Source organism: Salmo salar, chromosome 14 (genome assembly GCF_965601325.2).
Source record: "Salmo salar chromosome 14, fSalSal1, whole genome shotgun sequence".
In the NCBI taxonomy this organism is placed as follows: domain Eukaryota; kingdom Metazoa; phylum Chordata; class Actinopteri; order Salmoniformes; family Salmonidae; genus Salmo; species Salmo salar.
This window is the reverse complement of record NC_138304.1, coordinates 33753253-33780330: the sequence shown is the minus strand read 5'-3', so window position 1 is coordinate 33780330 and position 27078 is coordinate 33753253. Positions and strand designations below refer to the sequence as shown.

At 40.5% G+C, this 27078-nt stretch overlaps 1 protein-coding gene across 1 annotated transcript in view; it reads right to left on the bottom strand.

Moving 5' to 3' along the window:
- LOC106569349 (acid-sensing ion channel 1C) overlaps positions 1 to 22329 on the bottom strand; it is a 181585-nt gene extending 159256 nt beyond the window's left edge. The window contains exon 1 of the mRNA XM_045694204.2: positions 20746 to 22329. Coding sequence (XP_045550160.1) covers positions 20746 to 21300 — 555 coding nt within the window. The 5' untranslated portion in view covers positions 21301 to 22329. The remainder of the gene's footprint in view (positions 1 to 20745) is intronic.
- Positions 22330 to 27078: the final 4749 nt, after the last annotated feature.

Sequence of the window (27078 nt, the reverse complement as noted above, 5' to 3'; positions counted from 1 at the left end):
CTTTGCCTTCTTGGGTACAGGAACAATGGTGGCCATCTAGAAGCATGTGGGGACAGCAGACTGGGATATGGAGCAATTGAATTTGTCCGTAAACACACCAGCCAGCTGGTCTGCGCATGCTCTGAGAACGGGGGAGTGGGAGGGCCTTGTATGCATCATGGAAGTTAGAGTAGCAGTGGTCCAGTGTATTGTCCACGCGAGTGCTGCAATCGATATGTTGATAGAATTTAGGTAGCCTCGTTCTCAAATTTGCTTTGTTAAAATCCCCAGCCACAATTTTATTTAATTTATTTATTTCACCTTTATTTAACCAGGTAGGCAAGTTGAAAACAAGTTCTCATTTACAATTGCGACCTGGCCAAGATAAAGCAAAGCAGTTCGACAACATACAACAACACAGAGTTACACATGGAGTAAAACAAACATACAGTCAATAATACAGTACAAAAATACGTCTATATACAATGTGAGCAAATGAGGTGAGATAAGGGAGGTAAAGGCAAAAAAGGCCATGGTGGCAAAGTAAATACAATATAGCAAGTAAAACACTGGAATGGTAGATTTGTAGTAGAAGAAAGTGCAAAGTAGAAATAGAAATAATGGGGTGCAAAGGAGCTAAATAAATAAAATAAATAATAAATGCAGCTTCAGTATAAATGGTTTCCAGTTTACATAGAGTCCAGTGAAGTTCCTTGAGGGCCGTCGTGGTATCTGCTTGAGGGGGGATATACACAGCTATGACAATAACTGACGAGAATTCTCTTGGGAGATAATATAATAAAACGGCATTTGATTTTAAGGAATTCTAGGTCAGGTGAACAGAAGGACTTGAGTTCCTGTATGTTGTTATGATTACCCCATGAGTCGTTAATCATGAAGCATGCACTCCCGCCCTTCTTCTTCCCAGAGAAATGTTTATTTCTGTCGCTGCGACACGAAGAAACCCGGTGGCTGTACCAACTCCGACAACATATCCCGAGAGAGCTGTTTCCATGAAACAGACAATGTTACAATCTCTCTGATACAATCTCTGTCTCTCTGGAAGGCAACCCTTGCCATAATTTTGTCCACCTTGTTGTCTAGAGACTGGACATTGGCAAGTAATATACTCGGAAGCGGTGGGTGGTGTGCACGCATTCGAAGTCTGACCAGGAGGCCGCTCCGTCTACCTCTTCTGCGGTGAAGTTGTTTTGGGTCAGAGATTAGATCTCTGGGATTAGATCCAATGTCCTGGGTGGTGGTCCGAACAAAGGATCCTCTTTGGGAAAGTCGTATTCCTGGTCGTAATGTTGGTAAGCTGACGTCGCTCTTATATCCAATAGTTCTTCATGGCTGTATGTAATAACACAAGGTTTTCAGGGCTAACAATGTACTGTCTCTGTCGGCGCCATCTTGCTAACCTGACATCATCGGCTACTACTGCTTTTGGAGTATGTTGGGGCTGACATTATGCTATACTCTGTTGGACTCAAGAGCTCTTATCAATGTGCCTTATGCACATTTATATACTTTGGATTTAATTCAAATGCATACAAAATAACAGAGTGAAATATTGAGGGACCATGAACCAAAACAATGGATGCCCCTTTGTCCTTTCACTGGTCTCTCTGGAGGATAGAACGAACAATGAAACCAGTGGGAAAAAATTCCAAGTATTTCACTAGTCGAATGCCTTGGGCCTAGACTATTGAATCACATTTTCAAAGTACAAAATGTGGTCCCGATTTCAGGCCCAACATACTCAAAAAGTGGTTCCTTCGTATTTTAAAATGTTCTTCAAACCTGCATGTCTGTCAATAGTGAATGGACCAAGCCTCATTATGCTGTGAAACATTTATGAATAAATAGACTACAGCTGTCTCGTAAATGTCACTCGAGGACAATGTGAATTGAAAGGACCATGTACAGTTCAGTATGGCCTTAGAATCTACACAATAAAGGAAAGTTACCAGACAATATAAGAGGGAACCTACTGAATATACCTAGAAATCTTACATGCTGTGAAAAAAACAGTGGCAATTTAAGTATTCCCAGTGTTGCCCAATCTGCTGCTTTTGATAATACCAGAAGAGCCATGCAATCACAGATGAGACACTGTTACTGCCATGGCAACAGAACAGACTGGCCCACGGTAGCATGGGAAGATACTGCAATTCAGATGTGAGAAAAGAACACCCTGAACAAATCTGAATTCATGAAAATCCAACATGCCAATATCATGCTGCTAGAGTAGATAGAATGCACGGCTACACTGATCCAACATTCCACTTTACGTTGCGCTAAATACCTTGAATATTTACATATACAATGGCTATGAATGGGTTTGAGGTACAACAGCAGCACATGAGGGTACATGTATAGCCTACATATGCATCTAAAGCTCTACACTACATTGTGGCTTATACAGGTTATACTTTCTTTAGCTTTGACATTATTGTTTGGTTAGAAGATTTCAGAATTATACTCTCATCTGATAATGCCAGCATGTTTTCCCAGGTGATTTGTTTAGTTAAAGTTTAATAAGAAATGTGGTCAATAGATGATGGATTAAATGATGGATTACATGCTTTGCTGTTCACTGACTGATGATAATTTTGTCTCAGCTGATTGGAAGTCATAATGAATTATTCTCTGGGAGCAATTCTTTTTTATATTTTCTGTGATAAGCTTGTGTGTGTGTGTGTGTGTGTGTGTGTGTGTGTGTGTGTGTGTGTGTGTGTGTGTGTGTGTGTGTGTGTGTGTGTGTGTGTGTGTGTGTGTGTGTGTGTGTGTGTGTGTGTGTGTGTGTGTGGGTGTGTGTGTGTGTGTGTGTGGATATAACATTTTGGTTCCATTATTAGACTCTACTAATGATGTCAGTCAAGTTCTTTGTTTTATTGGTATTTCATTCATTTGTTTTCTTGATGCCCAGAAATTAAATCTATGAGAATAAACACAATCTTAATCCCCCAAAATAAATAAAAATCTCTCTCCATATTCCAAACTACATCTATCACATTTTAAAGATGTCGTAGGAGACCCAAACTAAATATTTAAATGCAGTTGATAATAAAAGGAGTTTCCTTTTGTATAGTTTGGTTGCCTCTCCCATCAGTTGTTGCTGCAATGTGGTTTCTGTAGAAAAGGCTTGCTGTCAGTAAGCCATAAAGTTACCTAAGGGGACAAAAACACTCACATGGAAACATTGTAATGGTCTGTTAACCTCGTGCACACAAACATTGACTGGATATACAGTGTATGACCTCATGCTCTCGTCACAGGCTAGTGCGTCTCGCTACATCTAACAGCTCTAGTGTCTGTCAGGCCTACTTACAGTGTGCTCTTTGACTGCATGGTGACTGCTGTTGCTGCAACTGCATTTGTAATTCAGTTTGAAAGCCTTCTCAGTTACAGTTGTTGTACAAACCTTGACTCCACTGAGTTCCATTGGTGTAACAGAATCATAGGATGAAAAAAATAATGCAGAGCGTTCAAGGGTTCTATTGATGGAACAATCAGAATACAGTAAGATATAAATATACGTTATAAAAAAATACGTTACAAAACAGCATTGCAAGTTATACAATGTGCCATGCGTATCACCCCAGGGCATGATACAAAGAGCAGGGAAGGCCTGGAACAAATATTCAATTATTACCAAATTAATTATCATTTAAAAACCACAATAGTACTGAGCAGGGATTCTTGTGGGAGAACTCAGAGGTAAGAATGCATGACAGAGCACGTTTAGTCAGTCGGTACCCAGAACAAACAAGATTCATTCTAGGGTTGAACAAAAGTTAATTGAGCCAGTGAAAAGCTAGAGACACACACACACACCAATCCTCTCTCTCTCTCTCTCTCTCTGAGATTAATTTCATAAAGAAAAAAGAATTCAAACTTCAAGCTATCTCACGTCTAGAAGATGAAAAGGCACGATCCACAAATTAAAAATAACTTTGAAACTTGCATCCAGTTCTCAGGGAAAAACCGACGCCACATCAGAACCCTATTTGTTGAGATGTTGGTGGAAGAAAACATTTCCTCTGTTCCTCCAAGTCTTCAGATTACACAGCTAACATATGTTAAGAAAAACACTTGGGCATTGTTGTTTAAACATCTAGAATCGGAAAATCTATAGCCGGTTCTTACGTGTCTTTTGATCCTTTGTCTTCTACTGTATCTCACAGCTGACAACGGGTTTTAAATAGTCATGAAATGCTAACAAAGCTGCTCACAGCATTATAATAGTCAGCATAAACAGTCAGCTAGTCAAGTGGGACAACAGAACTGGATCACATATGAACATTGACAGAATGACAGCTGGCTTTTTAAAAGATGACGAAGAAGAAAAACCCATTACCTTTATTGGAAACTCTCAGGTCTTTCTGAACCATTGTGGTGACCTAAGAGCACACTGGTGAAAGACCAAAATTGAATCACGGCAATTCCTAGTAGGAGGCTGGAAGGCCAACTTATACAGGACGAAACAACCCTTTAACAACATTATTCAGCTTCTCATTGCATAAAAATGGACCTCAGACTAGGTTCATTTCTTTCATGAATAGGACATGTGCGGTAGAACATGTTGTACAATTATTTGGCCTCAAGCTCAGTAATCCACCATTGTGGCCATTCATAAAGATAAACCTAACTGCAGCCAATTAATTTAAATGAGTCGGGAACCGCAGCGCCCCTTTTGACTACGCAAGACCGACTGCAATCAAGGCAGTGGCAGGTAAAAATACTTTTACTCGTTTAGTTTCACCATGCGTGTGTTGGTCATGATGTGTGAGGGTACACTGACATAATGTATTTTGAGGACTGGCCTAAGTTGCTGCTCTTAAGAGCTTCTTGCGCCAATTAGTTATTTGTTTTTCCGGGACAAATTTAAGGGGATTAATAAACATCCAGAACGTGTAGGAATGAGGCAGAATTGATTTTTAGAGTGACATTAACTTGAGCTCCACTTGTTTTGTTGCTGTAGTTTAATAGGAAAAAGCATTCGTGCAGATGGAAGGGCATACTTGGGGCGGCAGGTAGCCTAGTGGTTAGAGTGTTGGGCCAGTGACTGAAAGGTTGCTGGATCAAATCCCTGAGCTGACAAGGTAAAAATCTGTCATTCTGCCCCTGAACAAGGCAGTTAACCCACTGTTCCCTGGTAGGCTGTCACTGTAAATAAAAACTTGTTCTTACCTAGTTAAAAAAATATTTTTATTTTTTATTTCACCTTTATTTAACCAGGTAGGCCAGTTGAGAACAAGTTCTCATTTACAACTGCGACCTGGCCAAGATAAAGCAAAGCAGTGCGACAAAAACAACAACACAGAGTTACACATAAACAAATGTACAGTCAATAACACAATAGAAAAGAAAAACAGAAAAATCTATGTACAGTGTGTGCAAATGTAGAAGAGTAGGGAGGTAGGCAATACAAAGGCCATAGAGGAGAAATAATTACAATTTAGCATTAATACTGCATTGATAGATGTGCAGATGATGATGTGCAAGTAGAGATACTGGGGTGAAAAAGAGCAAGAGGGTAAGTAATAATATGGGGATGAGGTAGTTGGGTGTGCTATTTACAGATGGGCTGTGTACAGGTACAGTGATCGGTAAGCTGCTCTGACAGCTGATGCTTAAAGTTAGAGAGGGAGATATAAGACTCCAGCTTCAGAGATTTTTGCAATTCGTTTCAGTCATTGGCAGCAGAGAACTGAAAGGAAAGGCGGCCAAAGGAAGTATTGGCTTTGGGGATGACCAGTGCAATATACCTGCTGGAGCGTGTGGGTGTTGTTTAATGGATGTTTAACAATGAGAATGGCAGAATGGTGAACTTACTAAATGAAATGAGAGTTTGACTGTGTGATATTAGGTTGCTTCTTGTGTAAATATTTTCTGTCTGGATTTTAATGATTTGTACACAATACCATTATTTTGACAAGTTTTTGTAACTACATAATATAAATCTTCCTTATGTGTTTACATGCTATTTCTTTGATATCTTGTTAATAGCCATGTTATGTAAAAAAACAACTTTATTTCAGTGTGTGGGTGTGGGAGGGGAGGGGAGAGGGAGCGAATAGGGAACTTAAAGGGGTTGTGCACCGTCTGCATCAACAATCGATACCCGAGAATTGAAGTAGGGTGGGTGTTGCTATGGTGGTGATATATTGGTGGGTGGATGGGTGTTGCTATGGTGACCAGTGAGCTGAGATAAGGCGGGGCTTTACCTAGAAAATACTTTTAGATGACCTGGAGCCAGTGGGTTTGGCTACGGATATGTAGTGAGGGCCAACCAACGAGAGCATACAGGTTGCAGTGGTGGGTAGTATATGGGGCTTTTATGACAAAATGGATGGCACTATGATAGACCACATCCAGTTTGCTGAGTAGAGTGTTGGGGGCTATTTTGTAAATGACATCGCCGAAGTCAAGGATCAGTAGGATAGTCAGTTTTACGAGGGTATGTTTGGCAGCATGAGTGAATAAGGCTTTGTTGCAAAATAGGAAGCCGATTCTAGATTTAATTTTGGATTGGAGACGCTTAATGTGAGTCTGGAAGGAGAGTTTACAGTCTAACCAGACACCTAGGCATTTGTAGTTGTCCATATATTCTAGGTCAGAACCGTCCAGAGTAGCGATGCTAGTCGGGTTTTATTTTTATTTAAATAAAGGTTAAATAAAAATTTAATAAAACTAGTACTTGGTTTCCCACCGACCGACTACGCCAGAGCAAGGACTAGGTGCTTGTTTTACATAAACAGAATCATCCATTCTTATTTTATGTATCAATTGCTCTCTGGAGTTAAATAATCCTATAGTAGTGCTGCACGCTATGGGCAAAATAAATGTATTGCGATTTTTGAACCAAACCTTGCGATTGTGATTTTACCTGCAATTATAGACCAAAACACTTGGATAGACTGTTGTAATCATATACATAAAATAATCATTCTAATTTTATGGTTGGAATACAGTGGGCACTTGAAATGCAACTTTGTTTGGCATGGCAACGAATTAAAAAGTTAATAGAGGAGATGGTTGTGGCAGAGTAGGAACCAAAGTGTTGGACAGTGTTTCCCATGGGACCCTAATTATGTTGAAATAGATAGGTACATTCAGATGAAGATTTTAGAGTATTAATTGCACAAACAATGCTGATATACTCCCCCACTGCTACCAGCCTGTAATAGAGCAACAGTTTGCTAGCAAGATTTGCCTTATCTCAGTGGATTTAGCTACCCAGCTAGCTAGCTATAGCGATTAGCATTAGGCACTAACACACATTTTTTAGGCACATTTCAAATCAAAAGTATTGGTCACATACACGTGTTTAGCAGATGGTATTGTGTGTATAGCGAAATGCTTGTGCTTCTAGCTCCGACAGTGCAGTAATATCTAACAAGTAATATCCAACAGTTTCACAACATATACCCAAAATACACGTAAATCTAAGTAAGGAATGGATTAAGAATATATACATATATGTCAAAGCGGCATTGGACTAAAATACACTGGCATAGTATAGAATACAGTATATACATATGAGATGGGTGATGCAATATTTACACACAATTAAAGTGACTTCGATACCATAAAATAGTATAGAGTACAGTTTATACATATGAGATGAGTAATGCAAGTTATGGAGACATTATTAAAGTGGCTAGTGTTTCATTTCCTTAAAGTGGCCAATGATTTTTAATCTATGTCTATAGGCAGCAGCTTCTGATGTGCTGGAGGTGGCTGTTTAACAGTCAGTGGTGTATACAATGCAATACAGTAAATACATACTGTATGAGATGGGTGATGCAATATGTAAACACAATTTAATAGTGACTAAGATAACATAGAATAGTGTGGAGTCCAGTTTATACATATGAGATGAGTAATGATAGATACGGAACATTATTAAAGTGGCTAGTGATCCATTTCTAAAAGTGGTCAGTGATTTCTAATCTATGTCTATAGGCAGCCGCCTCTGATGTGCTAGTGATGGCTGTTTAGCAGTCTGATGGCCTTGAGATAGAAGCTGTTTTTCAGTCTCTTGGTCCCAGCTTTGATGGACCTGTACTGACCTCGCCTTCTGGTTGATAGGGGGGTGAACAGGCAGTGGCTCGGTTGGTTGATGTCCTTGATGATCTGTTTGGCCTTCCTATGGCATCGGGTGCTGTAGGTGTCCAGGAGGGTGGGTAGTTTGCCCCTGGTAATGCGTTGGGCAGACCGCACCGCCCTCTGGAGAGCTTTGCGTTTGTGGGCGGTGCAGTTGCCGTACCAGATGGTGATACAGTCCGACAGGATGCTCTCAATTGTGCATCTGTAAAAGTTTGTGAGGGTTTTGGCTGTTGCAACTTCTTCGCCACACTGTCTGTGTGGGTGGACAATTTCAGTTTGTCTGTGATGTGTACGACGAGGAACTTAAAGCTTTTCACCTTCTCCACTGCGGTCCCATCGATGTGGATAGGGGGTGCTCCCTCTGCTGTTTCCTGAAGTACACGATAATCTCCTTAGTTTTGTTGAAGTTGAGAGAGAGGTTTTTTTCCTGGCACCACACTCCCAGAGCCCTCACCTCCTCCCTGTATGCTGTCTCATCATTGTCGGTAATCAAACCTACTACTCTTGTGTCGTCTGCAAACTTGATGATTGAGTTGGAGGCATGCTTGGCCACGCAGTCATGGGTGAACAGGGAGTACAGGAGGGGGCTGAGCACGCATCCTTGTGGGGCCCCAGTGTTGAGGATCAGCGAAGAGGAGGTGTTGTTTCCTACCTTCACCACCCGAGGGCGACCTGTCAGGAAGTCCAGGACCCTGTTGCACAGGGAGGGGTTCAGACCCAGGGCCTCAAGCTTGATGATGAGCTTGATGATGAGTGTTGAATGCTGAGCTATTGTCAATGAACAGCATTCTTACATAGGTATGCCTGTGCAGTGTGGTGGCAATTGCATTGTTTGTTGATCTATTGGGGAGGTAAGCAAATTGAAGTGGGTCGAGGGTGGCATGTAAGGTGGAGGTGATATGATCCTTTACTAGTCTCTCAAAGCATGATGACAGAGGTGAGTGCTACGGGGCAAATTACCTTCGCTTTCTTAGGTACAGGGATCTTGACGCACGTGGGGACAACAGACTGAGATAGGGAGAGATTGAATATATCTGTAAGCACACCAGCCAGCTGGTCTGCGCATGCTCTGAGGACGCGGCTAGGGATACCATCTGGGCCGGCAGCCTTGTGAGGGTTAACACACTTAAATGTCTTACTCATATTGGCCATGGAGAAGGAGATCCCACATTCTTTGATAGTCGGCCGCGTCGGTGTCACTGTATTATCCTCAAAGCGAGCAAAGAAGGTGTTCATCCTGTCCGGAAGCAAGACATCGGTGTCCGCGACGTGGCTGGTTTTCCTTTTATAATCCATGATTGTATGTAGACCCTGCCACATACGTCTCGTGTCTGAGCCATTGAACTGGGACTCAACTTTGTCCCTATACCAACGTTTAGCCTGCTTGATTGCTTTGCAAAGGGAATGACTACACAGGTTTGTATTCTTCCATATTCCCAGTCTTCTTTCCCTGTTTAAATGCGGTGGTTCGCGCTTTCAGTTTTGCGCAAATTCTCCCATCTATCCATGGTTTCAGGTTGGGGTAGGTTTTAATAGTCACAGTGGGTACAACATCTTCTATGCACTTCCTGATAAACTCATTCATCGTATCGGTATATGTGTCGATATTATTTTCTGAAGCTACTCTGAACATATCCCAGTCCTTGTAGTCAAAACGATCTTGAAGCTTGGATTCCGATTGGTCAGACCAGCTTTGAATAGTCTTTACCACGTGTGCTTCCTGTTTGAGTTTCTGCCTGTAGGAAGGGAATAGCAAGATGGAATTGTGGTCAGATTTGCCGAATGGAGTGCGGGGGAGGGCCTTATATGCACTCTGGAAGGTAGTACAACAATGGTCGAGAGTTTTAGCAGTGCAAGTACAACAATCCATTTGTTGATAGAATTTCGGGAGCCTTTTCCTCAAATTTGCTTTGTTTAAATCCCCAGCTACAATAAATGCAGCCTCGGGATATGTGGTTTCCAGTTTGCATAAAGTCCAGTGAAGTTCTTTGAAGGCTGTCGTGGTATCAGCTTGAAGGGGGATATAGACCGCTGTGGCTATTATTGACGGAAATTCTCTCGGGAGATAGTACGATCGGCATTTGATTGTGAGATATTCTAGGTTAGGTGAACAGAAGGACTTGAGTTCCTGTATGTTATCACAGTTACACCATAAGTTGTTAATCATAAAACATATACCTCCACCCTTCTGCTTCCCGGAGAAATGTTTGTTACTGTCGGCGTGATGTACTGAGAACCCAACTGGCTTTACAGAGTCAGACAGTATATCTCGAGAGAGCCATGTTTCCGTGAAGCAGAGTATGTTACAATCACTGGTGTCTCTCTGAAAAGCAACTCTCGCCTTGAGCTCATCAACTTTCTTATCCAGAGATTGGACATTAGCATGTAAAATACTCAGGAGAGGTGGGTGGTGTGCACGCTTCCTAAGTCAGACCAGAAGACCGCCCCGAGTACCTCTCCTCCGCCGGCATTGTTTTGGGTCAGCCTCTGGAATAAGCTAAATTACTCTGGGGAGATTGAATAAAGGTTCTGTTCCAGGGAAGTCATAATCCTGGTCGTAATGTTGGAAGTTCTGGTGAGTTACCACCGCTCTAATATCCAATAGTTCTTCCCGGCTGTATGTAATGACACAAAACAATTCCTGAGCTAATAATGTAAAAAAAATTGTACATAAACAAACACAATACTGCAGAGTTTCTTAAGAAATAGTCACGCTGCAGCCATTTCCTTCGGCGCTATCATAGACCTAAAAGGGTTTTTGCAGCTTGCTAAGACCAACAAGCTAGTGTTTTGCAGAAAGCAAGTTACACAGACAAATAGTATTATATGAAAAACATGTGGATTCATATTAATAAGCAAAGTGGAAAGCTGCGTCATTCTTGTTTGGAAAAATCTGTTGCATGCTGTTTGGTCATTGTGAGTGAATCTCGAGCATGAGGAATTGGTCTGCTTGAGTGACAGGGAGCAGGGCTTGGTGTGTGTGGGATTGGGAAGCGGCCAAAGAGGAGCAACAGAGAGAACTTGAGCAATAAATCAAAAGTAAAACAAAAGTGACATTTTAAAATATCGCAGCCTCTTGCAAAATGGTTAACATTTGATTAATCGTGCAGCCCTATCCTATAGGACATTGTTTCTTATCCAGGTCCTGGGCATCCAAAGGGGTGCAGATTTTTCATTTTGCCCTAGACTAGCACTAACACACCGGATTCAGCTAATAATCTCACCAACAAGCCTTTGATTAATAGAATCTGGTGAGTGCTAGGGAAAAAAACTAAAATGTGCACCCCTTTGTGTCCTTAGGACCAAGAAGGAGAAACACTGCTATAAGATATTATGGTTGCCTCCAAAATGGAACCATATTCACACTACCTTTGACCAGGTAAGTATTGTAACTATATAGGGAATAGGGTGCTAAAGAGTGCTTGTTAGGAGCTCTTAGATTTACATGCTCAGTGGGTGCCGTGGTAATAGCTAAATCCATTAGACATAGCATTATGTCAATCAGCCCCAGTAATACCAGCTAGCGACCTATCACAGATACGTCTCTCACTCCCTCGACACCTGCTGTCATGGAGAACACTCAAGATGAAAGGCGATTTCAAGTCTTAAAGAAGAACACTGAGCTTCAGCAAAATGCAGTGATGAATACTGATTCTGTTTATTCGCAGTCAGATCTATGTGTGAGAAAATGCCAGGGTAAGGCGTACCCTAGAGGGACTTGTCATGACCTGTCAAGAATAAAGACTCTAGTATTACTTCAGTGCTATCAGTTTATGATAATCAACTTCTTGCTCACTATAGCTGACAAGTCCATCAAAGAGTGAGAAACAATTTACATGCTCTGCTGGGCATAGACTCTTGAAGGTGGCTAGCCAATAGATACATATCGATAACAGCTTCATCTTTGGCAGGAAAACATGATCATTTCACCATACTCTTTAAACCACAGTAGGACAATTGTCCTTGAAATAGTTAGCATAGGCCTATAATCTAATAAAGATAACAGTCATAGGGCGTATTCAAGCAAACCTTATGTACAGAGGTGTCCAGGATATGGCAAAACAACATTTCTCTCCAACTGTGAGAGAGCATTGCATAAATATTTAGTTGAATTTTAAATCAAATTGTAGCCAAACAAGCATTCTCAAAGCATGTAGAAAAAGTTTGGTCTGAACTTCTGGAATAGGCCACTTTTTCAACTGAGTAAAAAAATGGTAAGCCTTGCAATAAAATTCTATTAAAATAAAATCCTACTGTGTAGCTCTCCCACTGATCTTGAAAAGAAAATGTCTTAGCGGGCATTTCAGGATTACAAGGAAATATTATGAAGGGGTTTGCAAGTGGAAAGCTTTATGCAATAAATATTTCAATTGCAAAGCATTCTTAAGTACTTGATAGATGTGCGAATTAGGCCTGGCTCTTATTTGTTCGATCTCTCAATGGGCTCAGTGCTATTAAACCACTGCCCCAATGTGGACATGACAATTATGATCCAAATCAAAACTAATTTTGATTTTGTATTGAGAGACCTCTTCAGAGAAATGTCACATCCACAGCCAATGGGATTTTGTCCTTTGAAAGTGTAGCGGATGGCTAAGTTAGCAACGCTACTGCCTTCTTGAGTCCTGAAGTACTGTAGCCCCCAGACCAAGAAAGGCCCTGGCTTTACCACTACCACTGAATCAGTGGTATTGACAGTGCTCCTGCAGTATGTTGTGGCATGTGTTCAAATCCAAAGACCACAATTGCAGCAATAGACCACACTATAAGCACTCATACATTGCTGAGCATTTCCAAGTGAACCTGGAAGATAGGCCCCATAATGTAGTCTTTAGCTGAAACCTATTCAACAACAGCTCTTGGACACACTTAAATTAAACTCAGAAATAACATTGTAGCGAAATGAGGAAGGTCACAAAAAGCCAAAGCCGAAAACAAATCGATGTGTGAACAGCAGCCTTCACCTGTGAACTGATGAGGCTCTCTTCTCCAGACTAGCACTGCAGAGCAGCACAGCTTTGATTTCCCTTCTTTTATTAGCTAAACCATATGGGGATAGATGAAGGAACTAGTACCGTAAGACTAATGTCTGGGCAACTCTGTGTATTTATTTTCTGTGTCTTTTCGAATATACAGCAGGTTTGTATGATGGGTGGAGGGGGTTACAAATGAATTTTTTGAATGACATTGAAAATGTAAATTGTGATCTTTTTTTATTTATTTTTTACTTTAAGGTGAATTTTAATGATTTGCAAGCTCCATTGTGTCACACTCCAGACTTAATGGAATTCCTTCCTCGTTTACTCAAGGTCAAAGCTCATCCCTCCCACAATCCTTTGCATTGTAAATCTCTCTCACAAGACCTTTCTAGGGGCATTTGAATAATTGAATGTTTCCTGTGGCATTTCTCTAAATATTGGTCTATAAGCCTACTGCTTTTTTTTAACAAAAAACAAATTCACATTATCACAATGAAAAGAAATGCATCAAATGACGTAAGGGTGGAATCTAATTCAATCATATCATAATTAATCTTGACTGATTCACATGTGTTATGCACAATTCTGAGCATAATCACAGTGTGCCATATAGCAGGTTTTCAACAGAGCAGTTACCCCCAAAGAGGGTTAATGGGATAGATGTAGTGTAGCACTGAGCTCACTTCTGGATCAGTAGTATGTAGTCCTTCTGGCATCCAGCCCAACAGTGACAAATACTTTTCTGCATGGGGGTGCATGATGTAGTATATTGTGGCGATGCTTCATTCACTCCATAAAAACACAGCAATACCTGATTGCTGGTGTGTGTTTGATATTGTTGGTTTGACTGATGTTTAGTGCTTCAACACAATCATTTAATTATCAGATATGGTGTATGACAAGGAATGTGTAAGACCACATGTGCATTCAACCACCAGCGCCAATGGAATGTGCATTCACAAAGATGGGCTCAAGTGGGCACTACCTTAACCAGGTCTTTGACCTGGCAAGTGTTTTCAATCGAGCATTACAATGTAAATTACTGATGAAAGATTTGCTGTTCCAAGGCAAAGACTGTTGCTTGGCAAGAAACATGGAAATTAAGATATTTCCATTTCATACAAAGAAGGAACATGCAATTGAAATGACAGTTGTGACTACTTCACAAGCAATGTGGGATTTCAGTTTAAATGCCCCATTGCTTAGACAAGAGAGTTCACCAGAATACCAAATCATAGTCACAGTCTAATCATATAAGCCCACACTGGATATGCCAAGCCATGTGCCAAGTTCCTATTTCAAGGTCTACAGAGAGCACAGCGTTAACACTCTTAAGACACAAAATGTCTTCTGAATGACCACATGCAGTTGGTTCACACAAACTCACTTGTCAATGGCCAAATATTACTCTTCCCAAAACCTGTAAAAGCGAGGTTACATGATTCTATTGCTGTGAATATGAAAGTCTGTGATAGAAACAGAACCCTGCACATTGGTGTACCTGCTTCTTCTTCTTCTTCTTCTGATAAGCTAGCCACTGGTTTGGTGGTAAAGTAATCCTTAAGATACAGTAAGTCTACTCCGTCTCTGCTGAGAGTCAAACCCCAAATTGACTTTTTGTCACACCCTGATCTGTTTCACCTGTCTTTGTGCTTGTCTCCACCCCCCTCCGGGTGTCGCCCATCTTCCCCATTTTCCCCAGTGTATTTATCCCTGTGTTCCTTGTTTGTCTGTTGCCAGTTCAGGCTTGTCTCGTCAAACCTACCAGCAGTTTTCCCATACTCCTGTTTTTCTCTACTCCCTGTTTTCTAGTATTCCCGGTTTTGACCATTCTGCCTGACCTGACCCTGCCTGCTGTTCTGTACCTTATGACAGTGCCCTGGATTACTGACATCTGCCTGCCCTGACCCTGAGCCTGCCTGCCTGCCATTCTGTACCTTTCGGACTCTGCTATAGATCACTGACCTCTGCCTGCCCTTGACCTGTCGTTTGCCTGCCCCCTGTTTTTGTAGTAAACTTTTGTTACTTCGAACTGTCTGCATCTGGGTCTTCTCCTGAGCCGTGATACTTTTGACCATTAGCATACACATGGCTCAGAGGAATACAACAAAGAACGGACAACGTTATGGACCAGGTTACTTTGAAACAGGGAGAGAATTCCATTTACTTCATTTACCAATCCATTGCCGTCAAGCACTCACGATAGGAGGAGAAATGCTATGACTGAATCAGTGTTCCAATAAACCTAAAATGTGTTTTTGTTGCGCCACAATCCAATAGCTCCAAGACTATTTGACTAACTTCGTTATCTGTTACATTTTGCAGCATAACTTGAAATGTATAAAGAGTTGGAATGTTACCAGTAGTACTGTAAACTAATCCTAAACCAGTCCTAAGCGCTGTATAGCTATTTCAGGTGCATATGATGCCATGTTCGTCAGAAGAATGTTGCAAAGCAATCCAATAAAGAGGGCCATGCCTGGGGAAAATCAGTTGAATCATTGAATCATTCTAATAAAATAAATGGAAATAAAACCATTTCACCTGATCAAATTTAAGGTTGCAACTAGCTTCGAAGCGTTTCTAGTTCCACCTGAGAGGGCATAGGGGAATGACATACATGATGTGAGAGAACTAATGAGCCCTCTCGGAATGTAGTCTACAGTACTTTCTGCCGAGTCACATTTAGGGTTTGAGAAGGAATAAGGAGGAAGAAAGACATTTCTGCTTGCTGCAACAGTACTGCCAGAAATACTGTATATAAAATATAATATATAAAGCTTTAGTAAAGCATTGACTTAATCAGACACTTTTCTAGGTCAAATCTGTACTGTATTGTGTCAGATTGATTGTGATATTGATATCAGTGTGTCCGAAGGATTTTCCCAGTGAAAATAATACCTGCTTAGTTCTTTGTTTGGAAGAATATTAATTTAACCATTAATATGAGAGCTGAGGTTTTTAAGATGATGAGTAGGCACAAAATCAAATTCAAACCAGTCAAGATTCAAACTTTTGAAAGTTTATTGTAGCCTACCAGTGTACTGTAGATCAAAACTATTGGGTGAGAAAATTAGAATTTCCCTGAACCAATACCTCATATCGCCACCATATTCACAATATCTTGAAGTACTAATAATGTAGATGTCAGTTTAAAGCAGAACCTATGACTCAGTCAACTGTAGCTACAGGTACTGGGTCTACAGCTCTGTTATATCATCTGGACTAATAGAGGGTTTCTATTTCAACTCATCACTTCATTATCCCTCAGGTGCACAGGGGAGGGGCAGCACTCACACATAACTTGAAACAGAAATCATTAGGCAAAGGAAATATATTCCATTTCTGTAGCACTATGATTAGCCTAGCCTAAATCCTGGTAATGCACACATGCAGTCTTTATATAAAACTATATGAAGCCATTTTAGGCTCCAAATTGTAAGCTAAACTGTTTCCATTTCATTTCCTTTTCAATCACACACATAGCATCATCACACGCTGTCTCCATTTCCTGACCATAATGGTAACATCATCGGCGTATGTGACATTTAACCAGAATACTAAAAGTCTCATCTGGTGAGATGTCAGTTTTATTTGACCAAAGTATAAGATTTAGGACACTACCTAATGAGCTTACTGATTTGGAGGAATACTTTTTTTCTCATTCACACAGGATCAAAATAAATTCCTTAGAGAACTGTGAGATCAATAGAAGAACTTGGTCCATCATTTAAACAAATACTAATCAGTAGTTGGTTTCCATCCAATTGGCAATAGATTTTCATGCATATTTTTTCCCACCATTGGTGTGTTTCCACCAAACTGACTTGTTGCAGATAACAATCTGTGCATGATAAATTCTACACCTGCATTGTTTGCTGTTTGGGGTTTTAGGCTGGGTTTCTGTACAGCACTTTGTGACATCAGCTGATGTAAGAAGGGCTTTATAAATACATTTGATTTGATTTAATGATGACGTAGTGCAGTGTTTCCCAACCCTGGTCCTCGAGTCCCCCCAACAGTATACAGTTTCGTTGTAGCCTTTAACAAACACACCTCATTGAACTCATTGAGGGCTTGATGATTAGTTCGACAAGTTGAATCAGGTGTGCTTGTCCACGGCTACAATAAAAATGTGTACTGTTGGGGGTACTGGAGGACCAGGGTTGGGAAACACTGGCGTAGTGCACACAAAAATGTACTTTTTTGCTTAAGTTTTCTTTCATGTAAACATCACAAAAACTGTTGCGTTAAATAGCAAATGTGCCTACTCTGGTTTTGGCACATGCTCGCAGATACAGTGCGGTAAACTAGTCTACATAATGAGATTTATACGGATAAGAGCGAGAATATTTGTATTTGTCAAACGGCAGTCACTATCCATCATCATGTCACCAGAATCAGACCCTCTATATTTATTGGAAAGGAGCATCAAGATCACTGTACACTTTCACCACCCTGTGAAGTTCATCATAAGTTACTGTATTTCATCTGTAACCTAATAAACTGCATGGTTTCCCGAGTTGTGGTGGGAGGACCACATACCATATCATGCATGACTCCAAGTTTACCTCGATATGATGATTTTTTTCTATCAATATTTGCGCATAAAGGCATTTCCACCGCTATTTCGCATTACTATTTTACCGACACAAAAATATCCCATCATGTCATACGAACAAATTATCTGTTGGCATTCAAAATTGTACTGAAACTTCCTGTTGCAATCACAGCTGTTGTGATTTACTCGCATAAAAACGTGGTTATTGTTATTGGTTGGCGGCATAACTAAATGGAATATGAATATAAGTACGCATTAACACACGACATACTGTGCCTTGCCAGGGAATTACCGCACACTTCAGCGGTGTGAGAAGGCACAAGGACCAAGGCCTTTCTTTTATTCTGCTATATCTGACAGCCTTATGTAAAGTTGGCCCAGTGTGTTGATAAGGCATTTTAAATGTAAAAACATTTTCCAATATGTCAAATCACAAATAATTATTCACATACAGCATGTACCACATGTACCAGAGTAGCTGTCAGGATTGACAACACATTTCACAATAAAATAATGTTTTTCTTCGTCACAATGTAAATGTACATCAGAATTTCTCAACCAAATATTCCATGAATCATAAAGTCAGTTATCAAAAAACACATAATAAAACACCAATGAATATAGGTTAGGTTACACAACTACAGCATACCCAATGGTAATGCTATTGGAAGTTGCTGCCAAGGGCACATGCAGTATGTAATCCACTATCTACATCGTTATGAGTACTAGATTTACACCGTTTTTTTTTAAGTACACATAAAGTACTGTTATACTCTGGCCAGGAGGTTTCAAAACTTGCCCCTAAACTGTAATTACCCCTAGGGGGATAAATACAGTTGTATTGAATTTTAACTGAATATGGTGGTAGGCCTATTTTGTTAATGCCTCACACTATATTTAGGGATGAGAATTACCAGGGACCTCAAGATACAATCATTGATACTTAGGTACCGATACGATATGCATTGCGATTTTCACGATTCTTATGATTCTCACGATTCTATATGTATTGCGATTTGATGTTCCAAACAAATTGCTCACTATACAGTATGTCTGCTGAAGAGGGACAAGAGAGAGCATGATAAAATAATTGTTTTGTTATATACAGCACCAGTCAAAAGTTTGGACACACCAACTCATTAAAGGGTTTTTCTTAATTTTTACTATTTTCTGCATTGTAGAATGATAGTGAAGACATCAAAACTATGAAATAACACATATGGAATCACGTAGTAACCAAAAAAGTGTTAAACAAATCAAATTATATTTTATATTTGAGATTCTTCAAAGTAGCCACCCTTTGCCTTGATGACAGCTTTGCACACTCTTGGCATTCTCTCAACCAGTTCCTCTGTCCAGTGTCTGTGTTCTTTTGCCCATCTTAATCTTTTATTTTTATTAGCCAGTCAGAGATATGGCTTTTTCTTTGCAACTTTGCCTAGAAGGCCAGCATCCCAGAGTTGCCTCTTCACTGTTGACGTTGAGACTGGTGTTCTGCGGGTACTATTTAATGAAGCAGCCAGTTGAGGACTTGTGAGGTGTCTGTTTCTCAAACTAGACACTCTAATGTACTTGTCCTCTTGCTCAGTTGTGCACTTGGCCCTTCCACTCCTCTTTCTATTCTGGTTAGAGCCAGTTTGCGCTGTTCTGTGAAGGGAGTAGTACGCATCGTTGTACGAGATCTTCAGTTTCTTGGCAATTTCTCGCATGGAATTGCCTTCATTTCTCAGAACAAGAATAGACTGACGAGTTTCAGAAGAAGGTTATTTGTTTCTGGCCATTTTGAGCCTGTAATCAAACCCACAAATGCTGATGCTCCAGATACTCAACTTCTCTAAAGAAGGCCAGTTTTATTGCTTCTTTAATTAGCACAACAGTTTTCAGCTGAGCAAACATAATTGCAAAAGGGTTTTCTAATGATCAATTAGCCTTTTAAAATTATAAACTTGAATTAGCAAACACAACGTGTCATTGGAACACAGGAGTGATGGTTGCTGATAATGGGCCTCTGTATGCCTATGTAGATAATCCATAAAAAATCTGCCGTTTCCAGCTACAATAGTCATTTACAACATTAACAATGTCTACACTGTATTTCTGATATGTTATTTTAATATACACATTTTTTTTTTTAAAACAAGGAAATGTCTAAGTGACCCCAAACCTTTGAATGGTAGTTTACTTGTAGGTAGGTGTAAAGTGACTTTATTACTGTATGATTGAATCAATACCAAAACCAGATAGTATAACCAATAACAATATGCCCTTCACAATGTTTGAACAATACTGTGCTTTTGTTCATGAATGTCTAGATTAGATCATAATTTGACCTGTTGATGGCACCTCATGGGCAGAGTATCCCAACTTCTACCGTATATCACCATCTGTTCCATGCTACTAAAATGTATGGATTTAATCATGTATCATTACTTCTCTTCACGAAAACAACAGCTTAGAGAAATTAAGGGCATGTCTCTAACTGTGCATCCTGAGTTTCTCATCGCTCACCCCGTCTTTTACCAAGGCCACTAGAGTAGCCTGAACCACAACTAATGCTTTTCTTACAGTAGACTACCATCTACAAAAAATATAATTACAGCTAGCCATTGACAGTGTTCAATGGCTCGGCTACATTGACAGTGTACAATATTATTAATGTGACCGTCATGTCCAATTCTGGATTTCCCTTTAGGCTATGGATCACCTTTAAACATGTACAACTTGCAGCACAGCAACACCACAGCAGGTCTCAGGTGAGTAACTGTACCTTGTCTGTAACAACACAAGCATGAAAGCTTTTGGTTTTAATCCAAAGTTACTGTGACAATCAATTTCTATCCTCAGCAGAAGCCTTATGTGAATCTTGAGGGAGCATTAGGACTACACAAAAACCAACATGTCCACTTCTGCCTCTATGGGGACAGTGAATTAGTTCCAAGTTCTCTGAATCAAGATATTAGGTGTTCCTCTCAAGCCTCAATTAATATAGAAACTACTTAACTAAAACTGTTGAAATCCAAACTTTGTTAAGTCTGGAAAAGAACACCTAACACAAACCCAGAGGCAAACCCCAAACCACATAACCAGAAATGATTTGAAGAGACTCACGGTAGTGAAGTTCCATGGGTAACACTCCGATCCCCGGAAGGTGCAATGCAGCAGCATGTCATTGATATCGTGGCCCGTGCGGTTGTAGAAGTCTGTCATGTTGAACTGCTTGGGCTTGAAGTTGAGGAAGTTGGCCTTATCCTTGAGGGCGTCCAGCACCTCGGGCTCGGCCAGGTGAGTGTTGGCTATCTGATAGTTGGAGTTCAGGAGGGCCAAGAGCTCCCCCACATGATACAGGTCGTTCCTGGTGATCTGGGAGAAGCGGAACTCGTTGAGGTTGCAGAAGGTCACAGCAGGGAAGGTGAGGTTAGGCGCCGCCACCTCATCCAGTTTAGTGACGTGAGGATACTCAAAGTAGTAGGACACGCGGTCCATGCACACCAGCATCAGCAAGGCCAGCGAGCCCAGGAACGAGAGTGTCCAGAGGAAGCGGCGAAATGTCATGTGCCCGTAGGCAAATATGTGGCTCATGCCATGTAGAGTGGACATGTTGGCGAATGCTTGCAGGTTGGAGGGCCGGATGCTCTCGATGCTTTCCTCTGAGTCCCCCTTCATGGTTGCAGGTTGGGTGAGTGATCCTCAAGACACTAGTATTTCCTCAACAAGAACTTCAGGTTCGAGAGACTTGCTTAGCAACAGAACGTAGCATAAACCAACCAGTCGCCAGTGTTTTGGCGTGGCAACCTGAGCCTTTTATTCCAACGATAATCTGCAAGTGGCAAATTATAACCGCTATCTTAAAATGGTTGTCAGCCGCTTTTACAATTTCTCTTTTATAACAATTCGCCTTCCAGAGGGTCTTAGTTCTTCCATGTAGTCCCAGGTCCCCCCTTTTCTTTGAAGCTCCTCTTCTATTCTCTTTCTCTCTAGCGCTCACTCTGTCTCTCTCTCCCGCTCTGCTGTCTTTTGTAGCAGAACCAAACACAATGACAGCTCCAGAAACACCCACTTCTACCAAAAAGGGAATGCCTTCTGTACCCTGGGCAGTGTGAAAAGGATCATGAAAAGAACAAACAGGAGAAAATAACGGTCGGAAGTGAGGGAGAGGAGAGGGAGAGATGGGGACTGGTAATGAAAGGGCTGCGGAGGGCTGAAGAGAAGGGTTCAGCCTCAACAGTCAATGGGACCCTTCCTCCTCCAATCGGCATGAACGCCACTACATTTCGGTGATAAAGGGATGCGATGGATTTTGGAATGGGGGAAGGAATAAAGAGAGAGATGGCTCACTATCCCTCGCTGCCACCTTAATTTACTTTATTTTCTCTCTCTGTCACTCTATTCTCTCTTTTCTCCAGATGAAAATGATGAGGGGGGTCATAGACCTCCCACTAACCCACCTCTCCTGTGTGGTTGACAGACAAGCCCAGTGTTGGTAGGTAGCCTCCACGGTATGTACTTCCTTGCTTCGCTCTCATCCACAATTAGCAAGGAAGCCCATGCACATCTTGATGCTTTACGGCCACCTTCGCCATCCGAGCCACTAAAGCCTGTTCAGCACCATTAGCGTTTCTCCTTATCTCAACATACAGATTTCTATTCTTCCCTCTCTTTCGCTCCCTAGCTTGCTCGCTTGCTGCTCTTGCTCCCTCCCACCACCACTCTTTCTCACCCCCCCCCCCCCCCTCTTTCCCTACCTCGTTAGTAGTCAGGATCCATCCTACTGCCGAATGGCTGCTTTGCCTGTGTGTCTGTGCTCACAGGAGGAGTCTCTCATTCTGTGCTGTCGGTAACTTCACTATTGTTATGGTTTTCTAATATGTTCTAACAGTCAGCGTCTGTCATCTGCAATCCAGTGATAGCTCCTACTGTGTATGGGAATTCCACAGGTTGCATGTAGATATGGATGTAAAATTCATAGCCACAAAGAGTATGATTTATCTGTAATAGGGGATGTGGTTGCAAGAGCTGAGAGCATGTGTCTCCATTTGATATTAACAGACACAAGTCAAATAAATGATCCAAACATTGCAGAACTGAATCCCTCGATCTTCTCATGGTGAAAGTAGTATTTTTCTCAGGAGTATTTGGTTTCTTCTAATAGGATAGTGCAGTGAACACATTGGCTGCCATTTCATTTCTGTTAGACTTCGGTAAGTATTAACGGGTCCTACATCCCCAGAGCTCATTGTTGCCGCCTTGGGCCAGGGGACCAATCAACCCCCGGAGGGTCTTTCCCTGATAATTATTGCTCCATATATGGTCCAGGGTTTCAAGGCTTGACCAATAATAATTGGCTTGGGCTTTTCATTGGGGTTAAAAGTTAATCTCATCCTAAAGAGAAACCCCTTTCATTATTCTTAAGCGCAAACAAGATGATCACTCATTGGCTCACCCTGAGAAGCCTTATTATCATAACAGTAGATGAATTACCAAGGATATGACCACAACCCTGGAGGATTAAATCAATATATATGTCCTGGTAACCAAGAGCTCACACTCACAGCATAGCAACCAACCATTACCCATCCGCGATACTAACTTCATCAGTCGTGCTATTGAGATAATACAGAAAATACCCGGTCATGCATCAACTTGTCAAATGGATATTGGCATAATAGAAATAGCAATTTGAAAAACACTCTGAGGAAGACACAACATGATGCCTGGAGTGATAAGACAATTTGGGTTTTATGTCCACATTCTACATTTCTCTGTTTATTCTGCTTTTGGTTTTTATTACAAGTTAAGACATTTTCTTTGGAAAACACAACCATCACCCTGCTACGGGTGTAAAGGTATAAAGTATGAAGAAAAATGTGGGTTAAAATTCTAATTACATCTTGGTTAGTCATTCATATACTTTTGGACACCAAAAATCCTCCCCACAGTGATAGCCAATGTTCTGTTAGTGTTGTGTTCTGACACAAAATAGCTGTCACCCATCACTTAGGTGGGTGCTATTCCTTGGAGTTGCATGAAGTCACCCCCTTACTCCCCCTTTTGATGTAAAGGGCTTTGAGACCTAATGAAAAGCTTTAAATAAGCAATCTCTGATCATTATGACAATCCATCGTGTCATCCCATTTGTACCACATAAACATGTCCATACAATAGGTACCTAAGTTTGACATAGGGGCCTAATCAATAAAGGTACTCAGTTGTCAACTGCAATTTGTTCACCATATTTGCATAGATTTTCATCTAAATAATTTAAACTCCACAAACGTATTCAAGAAATGCAAATAACTAACAAACTTACAGCCTATGCACTTATTTGCATTTTACTTGTACTACTGTAGTACATTATATGTAGACAAACAGATTATACAAAATCAAACTGGTTAAAGTTTTTGCATTCATGCTTGTTACAGATTGTAGAGGGGAAAACGGTGGACTTTTCCCTTAGTAATTGGCTTTCAAGTGGCTGGTGATTTGCGAGGCATAATGCAGTGAATATTAATAGGAAGAGAAACATTTGAAGCACTCACTCCTAAGCGATATATAAATGGTTCTCTTTATGTGGGTCTTTTTGAATGTGTGTGCCTGTCACTAACTACAGCAAATACAGACACAGTTATGTCTCTCTGACTGCAATACAGCTCAACCTAAATGTAACAAAAGTCTGCTCCTACATACAATGCACCAAAAACATGTCTTCATACTGCACAATGCACCAAAGATAGGCTTTATACTGTGATGCACGATGCATCACATAAATGTCTTCATATGTTCTACTAGTTCAGAGAAATGCTTGTAAATGCAAAGAGTCATCCTCATATTGACTTGGTCAATTCAGTATTCAAGGAAAGTGGAAGGGAAGCAGCTAAAATGATACAGCTTATAATTTATGTCCAGTACTCTGCATAGCTGCAGGGCCTAGTGGGATAAATTAAATCATGATTTATTTGACTTTATACTGATGGAGTGGTGAAGGTTTGTTGGCTAGTTAACCTAGATAGTCCTACAACAGGAATAAATTGTAGCTTGTGACATTTTCAATATAAGATATGTGTTGAAATTTGAATCACACATGAGTACCTCAAGTCAGGACGCAGCAGGTGATGTCTTTGTTCTATGGTGTAATCAATAGAAGGAAACGTTTCCTGCAGTCAAATGACCAAATCGCACTCTAGTGGCCTCATGGGTGAAATGTTATTAATATTTTTCATAATTTCGTAATTACTCAACATTATTTAAAAATAAATAAAAAAATCTGGTGTTTCTATGTCAAACGGTTTTGTTATGTTTCAGTCTTCTGTGATGTATACATATTGGGATGCAAACTCAAAATTGAATAGATTTCAACTATATATCTGATATGTTTAGGGTGTCTTCTTTTTTACCGTGTGCGAGGTGTATAGAGTTGAAGGCCGTCATTGTAAATAAGAATTTGTTCTTAACTGACTTGCCTAGTGAAATAAAGTTTTTACTTTTTTATATATGTATATACACACAGTGCCGTTCAAAAGTTCTGGGTCACTTAGAAATGTCCTTGTTTATGAAAGAAAAGCACATTTTTTGTCCATTTAAAATATCATCAAATTCATCAGAAAACAGGTTAGACATTGTTAATGTTGTAAATGACTGTAGCTGGAAACGGCTGATTTTTAATGGAATATCTACATAGACATACAGAGGCCCATTATCAGCAACCATCACTCCTGTGTTCCAATGGCACGTTGTGTTAGCTAATTCAAGTTTATAATTTTAAAAGGCTAATTGATCATTAGAAAACCCTTTTGCAATTTTGTTAGCACAGCTGAAAACTGTTGTTCTGATTAAAGAAGCAATAAAACTGGCCTTCTTTAGAGTAGTTGAGTATCTGGAGCATCAGCATTTGTGGGTTCAATTACAGGCTCAAAATGGCCAGAAACAAAGAAAAGTTTCTTGTGTGAAAAGTTTCTTCTGTGTGAAAAGTTTCTTCTGAAACTCGTTAGTCTATTCTTGTTCTGAGAAATGAAGGCTATTCCATGCGAGAAATTGCCAAGAAACTGAAGATCTCGTACAACGCTGTGTGCTACTCCTTTCACAGAACAGCGCAAACTGGCTCTAACCAGAATAGAAAGAGGAGTGGGAGGGCCCGGTGCACAACTGAGCAAGAGGACAGGTACATTAGAGTGTCTAGTTTGAGAAACAGACACCTCACAAGTCCTCAACTGGCTGCTTCACTAAATAGTACTCGCAAAACACCAGTCTCAACGTCAACAGGGAAGAGGCAACTCCGGGATGCTGGCCTTCTCACATGGAATAGCCTTCATTTCTCAGAACAAGAATAGACTGACGAGTTTCAGAAAATCATTCTTTGTTTCTGGCCATTTTGAGCCTGTAATCGAACCCACAAATGCTGATGCTCCAGATACTCAACTTCTCTAAAGAAGGCCAGTTTTATTGCTTCTTTAATTAGCACAGCAGTTTTCAGCTGTGCTAACATAATTGCAAAAGGGTTTTCTAATGATCAATTAGCCTTTTAAAATTATAAACTTGGATTAGCTAACACAATGTGCCATTGGAACACAGGAGTGATGGTTGCTGATAATGGGCCTCTGTATGCCTATGTAGATATTCCATTAAATATCAGCCATTTCCAGCTACAATAGTCATTTACAACATTAACAATGTCTACACTGTATTTCTGATCAATTTGATGATATTTTAATGGACAAAAAAATGTGCTTTTCTTAAAAAAAGGACATTTCTAAGTGACCCCAAACTTTTGCACGGTAGTGTATATTTTGTTTAAAACCAAGAAACACTCTGTGTGACCCTGATTTAGCCCACTGCATTGAAACAACATAACTTGTCATTTATAATATACAACAGGGAAGGGAAACTCCAGTCCTCCGGGACCGAGGTGGTGTCACACTTTTTCCCCCATTCCTAGCTGATTAAACTAATCACATTCTAAACTGACGATCATGGTTGATTATTGAAGTCAGGTGTGTTAGCTGGGGCTGTGCCAAAAGTGTGACACCAACCCCCTCATGCCTGTCTACATGAATGAATCCTGGTCTACATCTCTAAAGTACTCAGCTGGTGTATTACATATTGTTCTACTACAGTCCTTTAGGATTGCTATTGTACAAATCTAAGCTCTCCAGCCAAGGAATTTTCTAAAGATCCCTCTTGCTCTTTTCAAATGCCAGCTCTGTTGGTATCTGCAATTGTAAAGTCATCCTCTCAATCACAAACCTACCCAAAGAAACACCATCTGTGCTATCCAGAACAGCCAAGCATGGCCAGGAAATGATTGGGTTCCTAATTTCTATTGAATACTTCGAGAAAGAAATCAAATCTTAGGCACCAGAACATTTGATGGTCCAATAACTATTCCATTCCTCCTCGTGTAATTAAATAAAATGCCATTGCCTCTTTTACATTTCCAATAACACACCC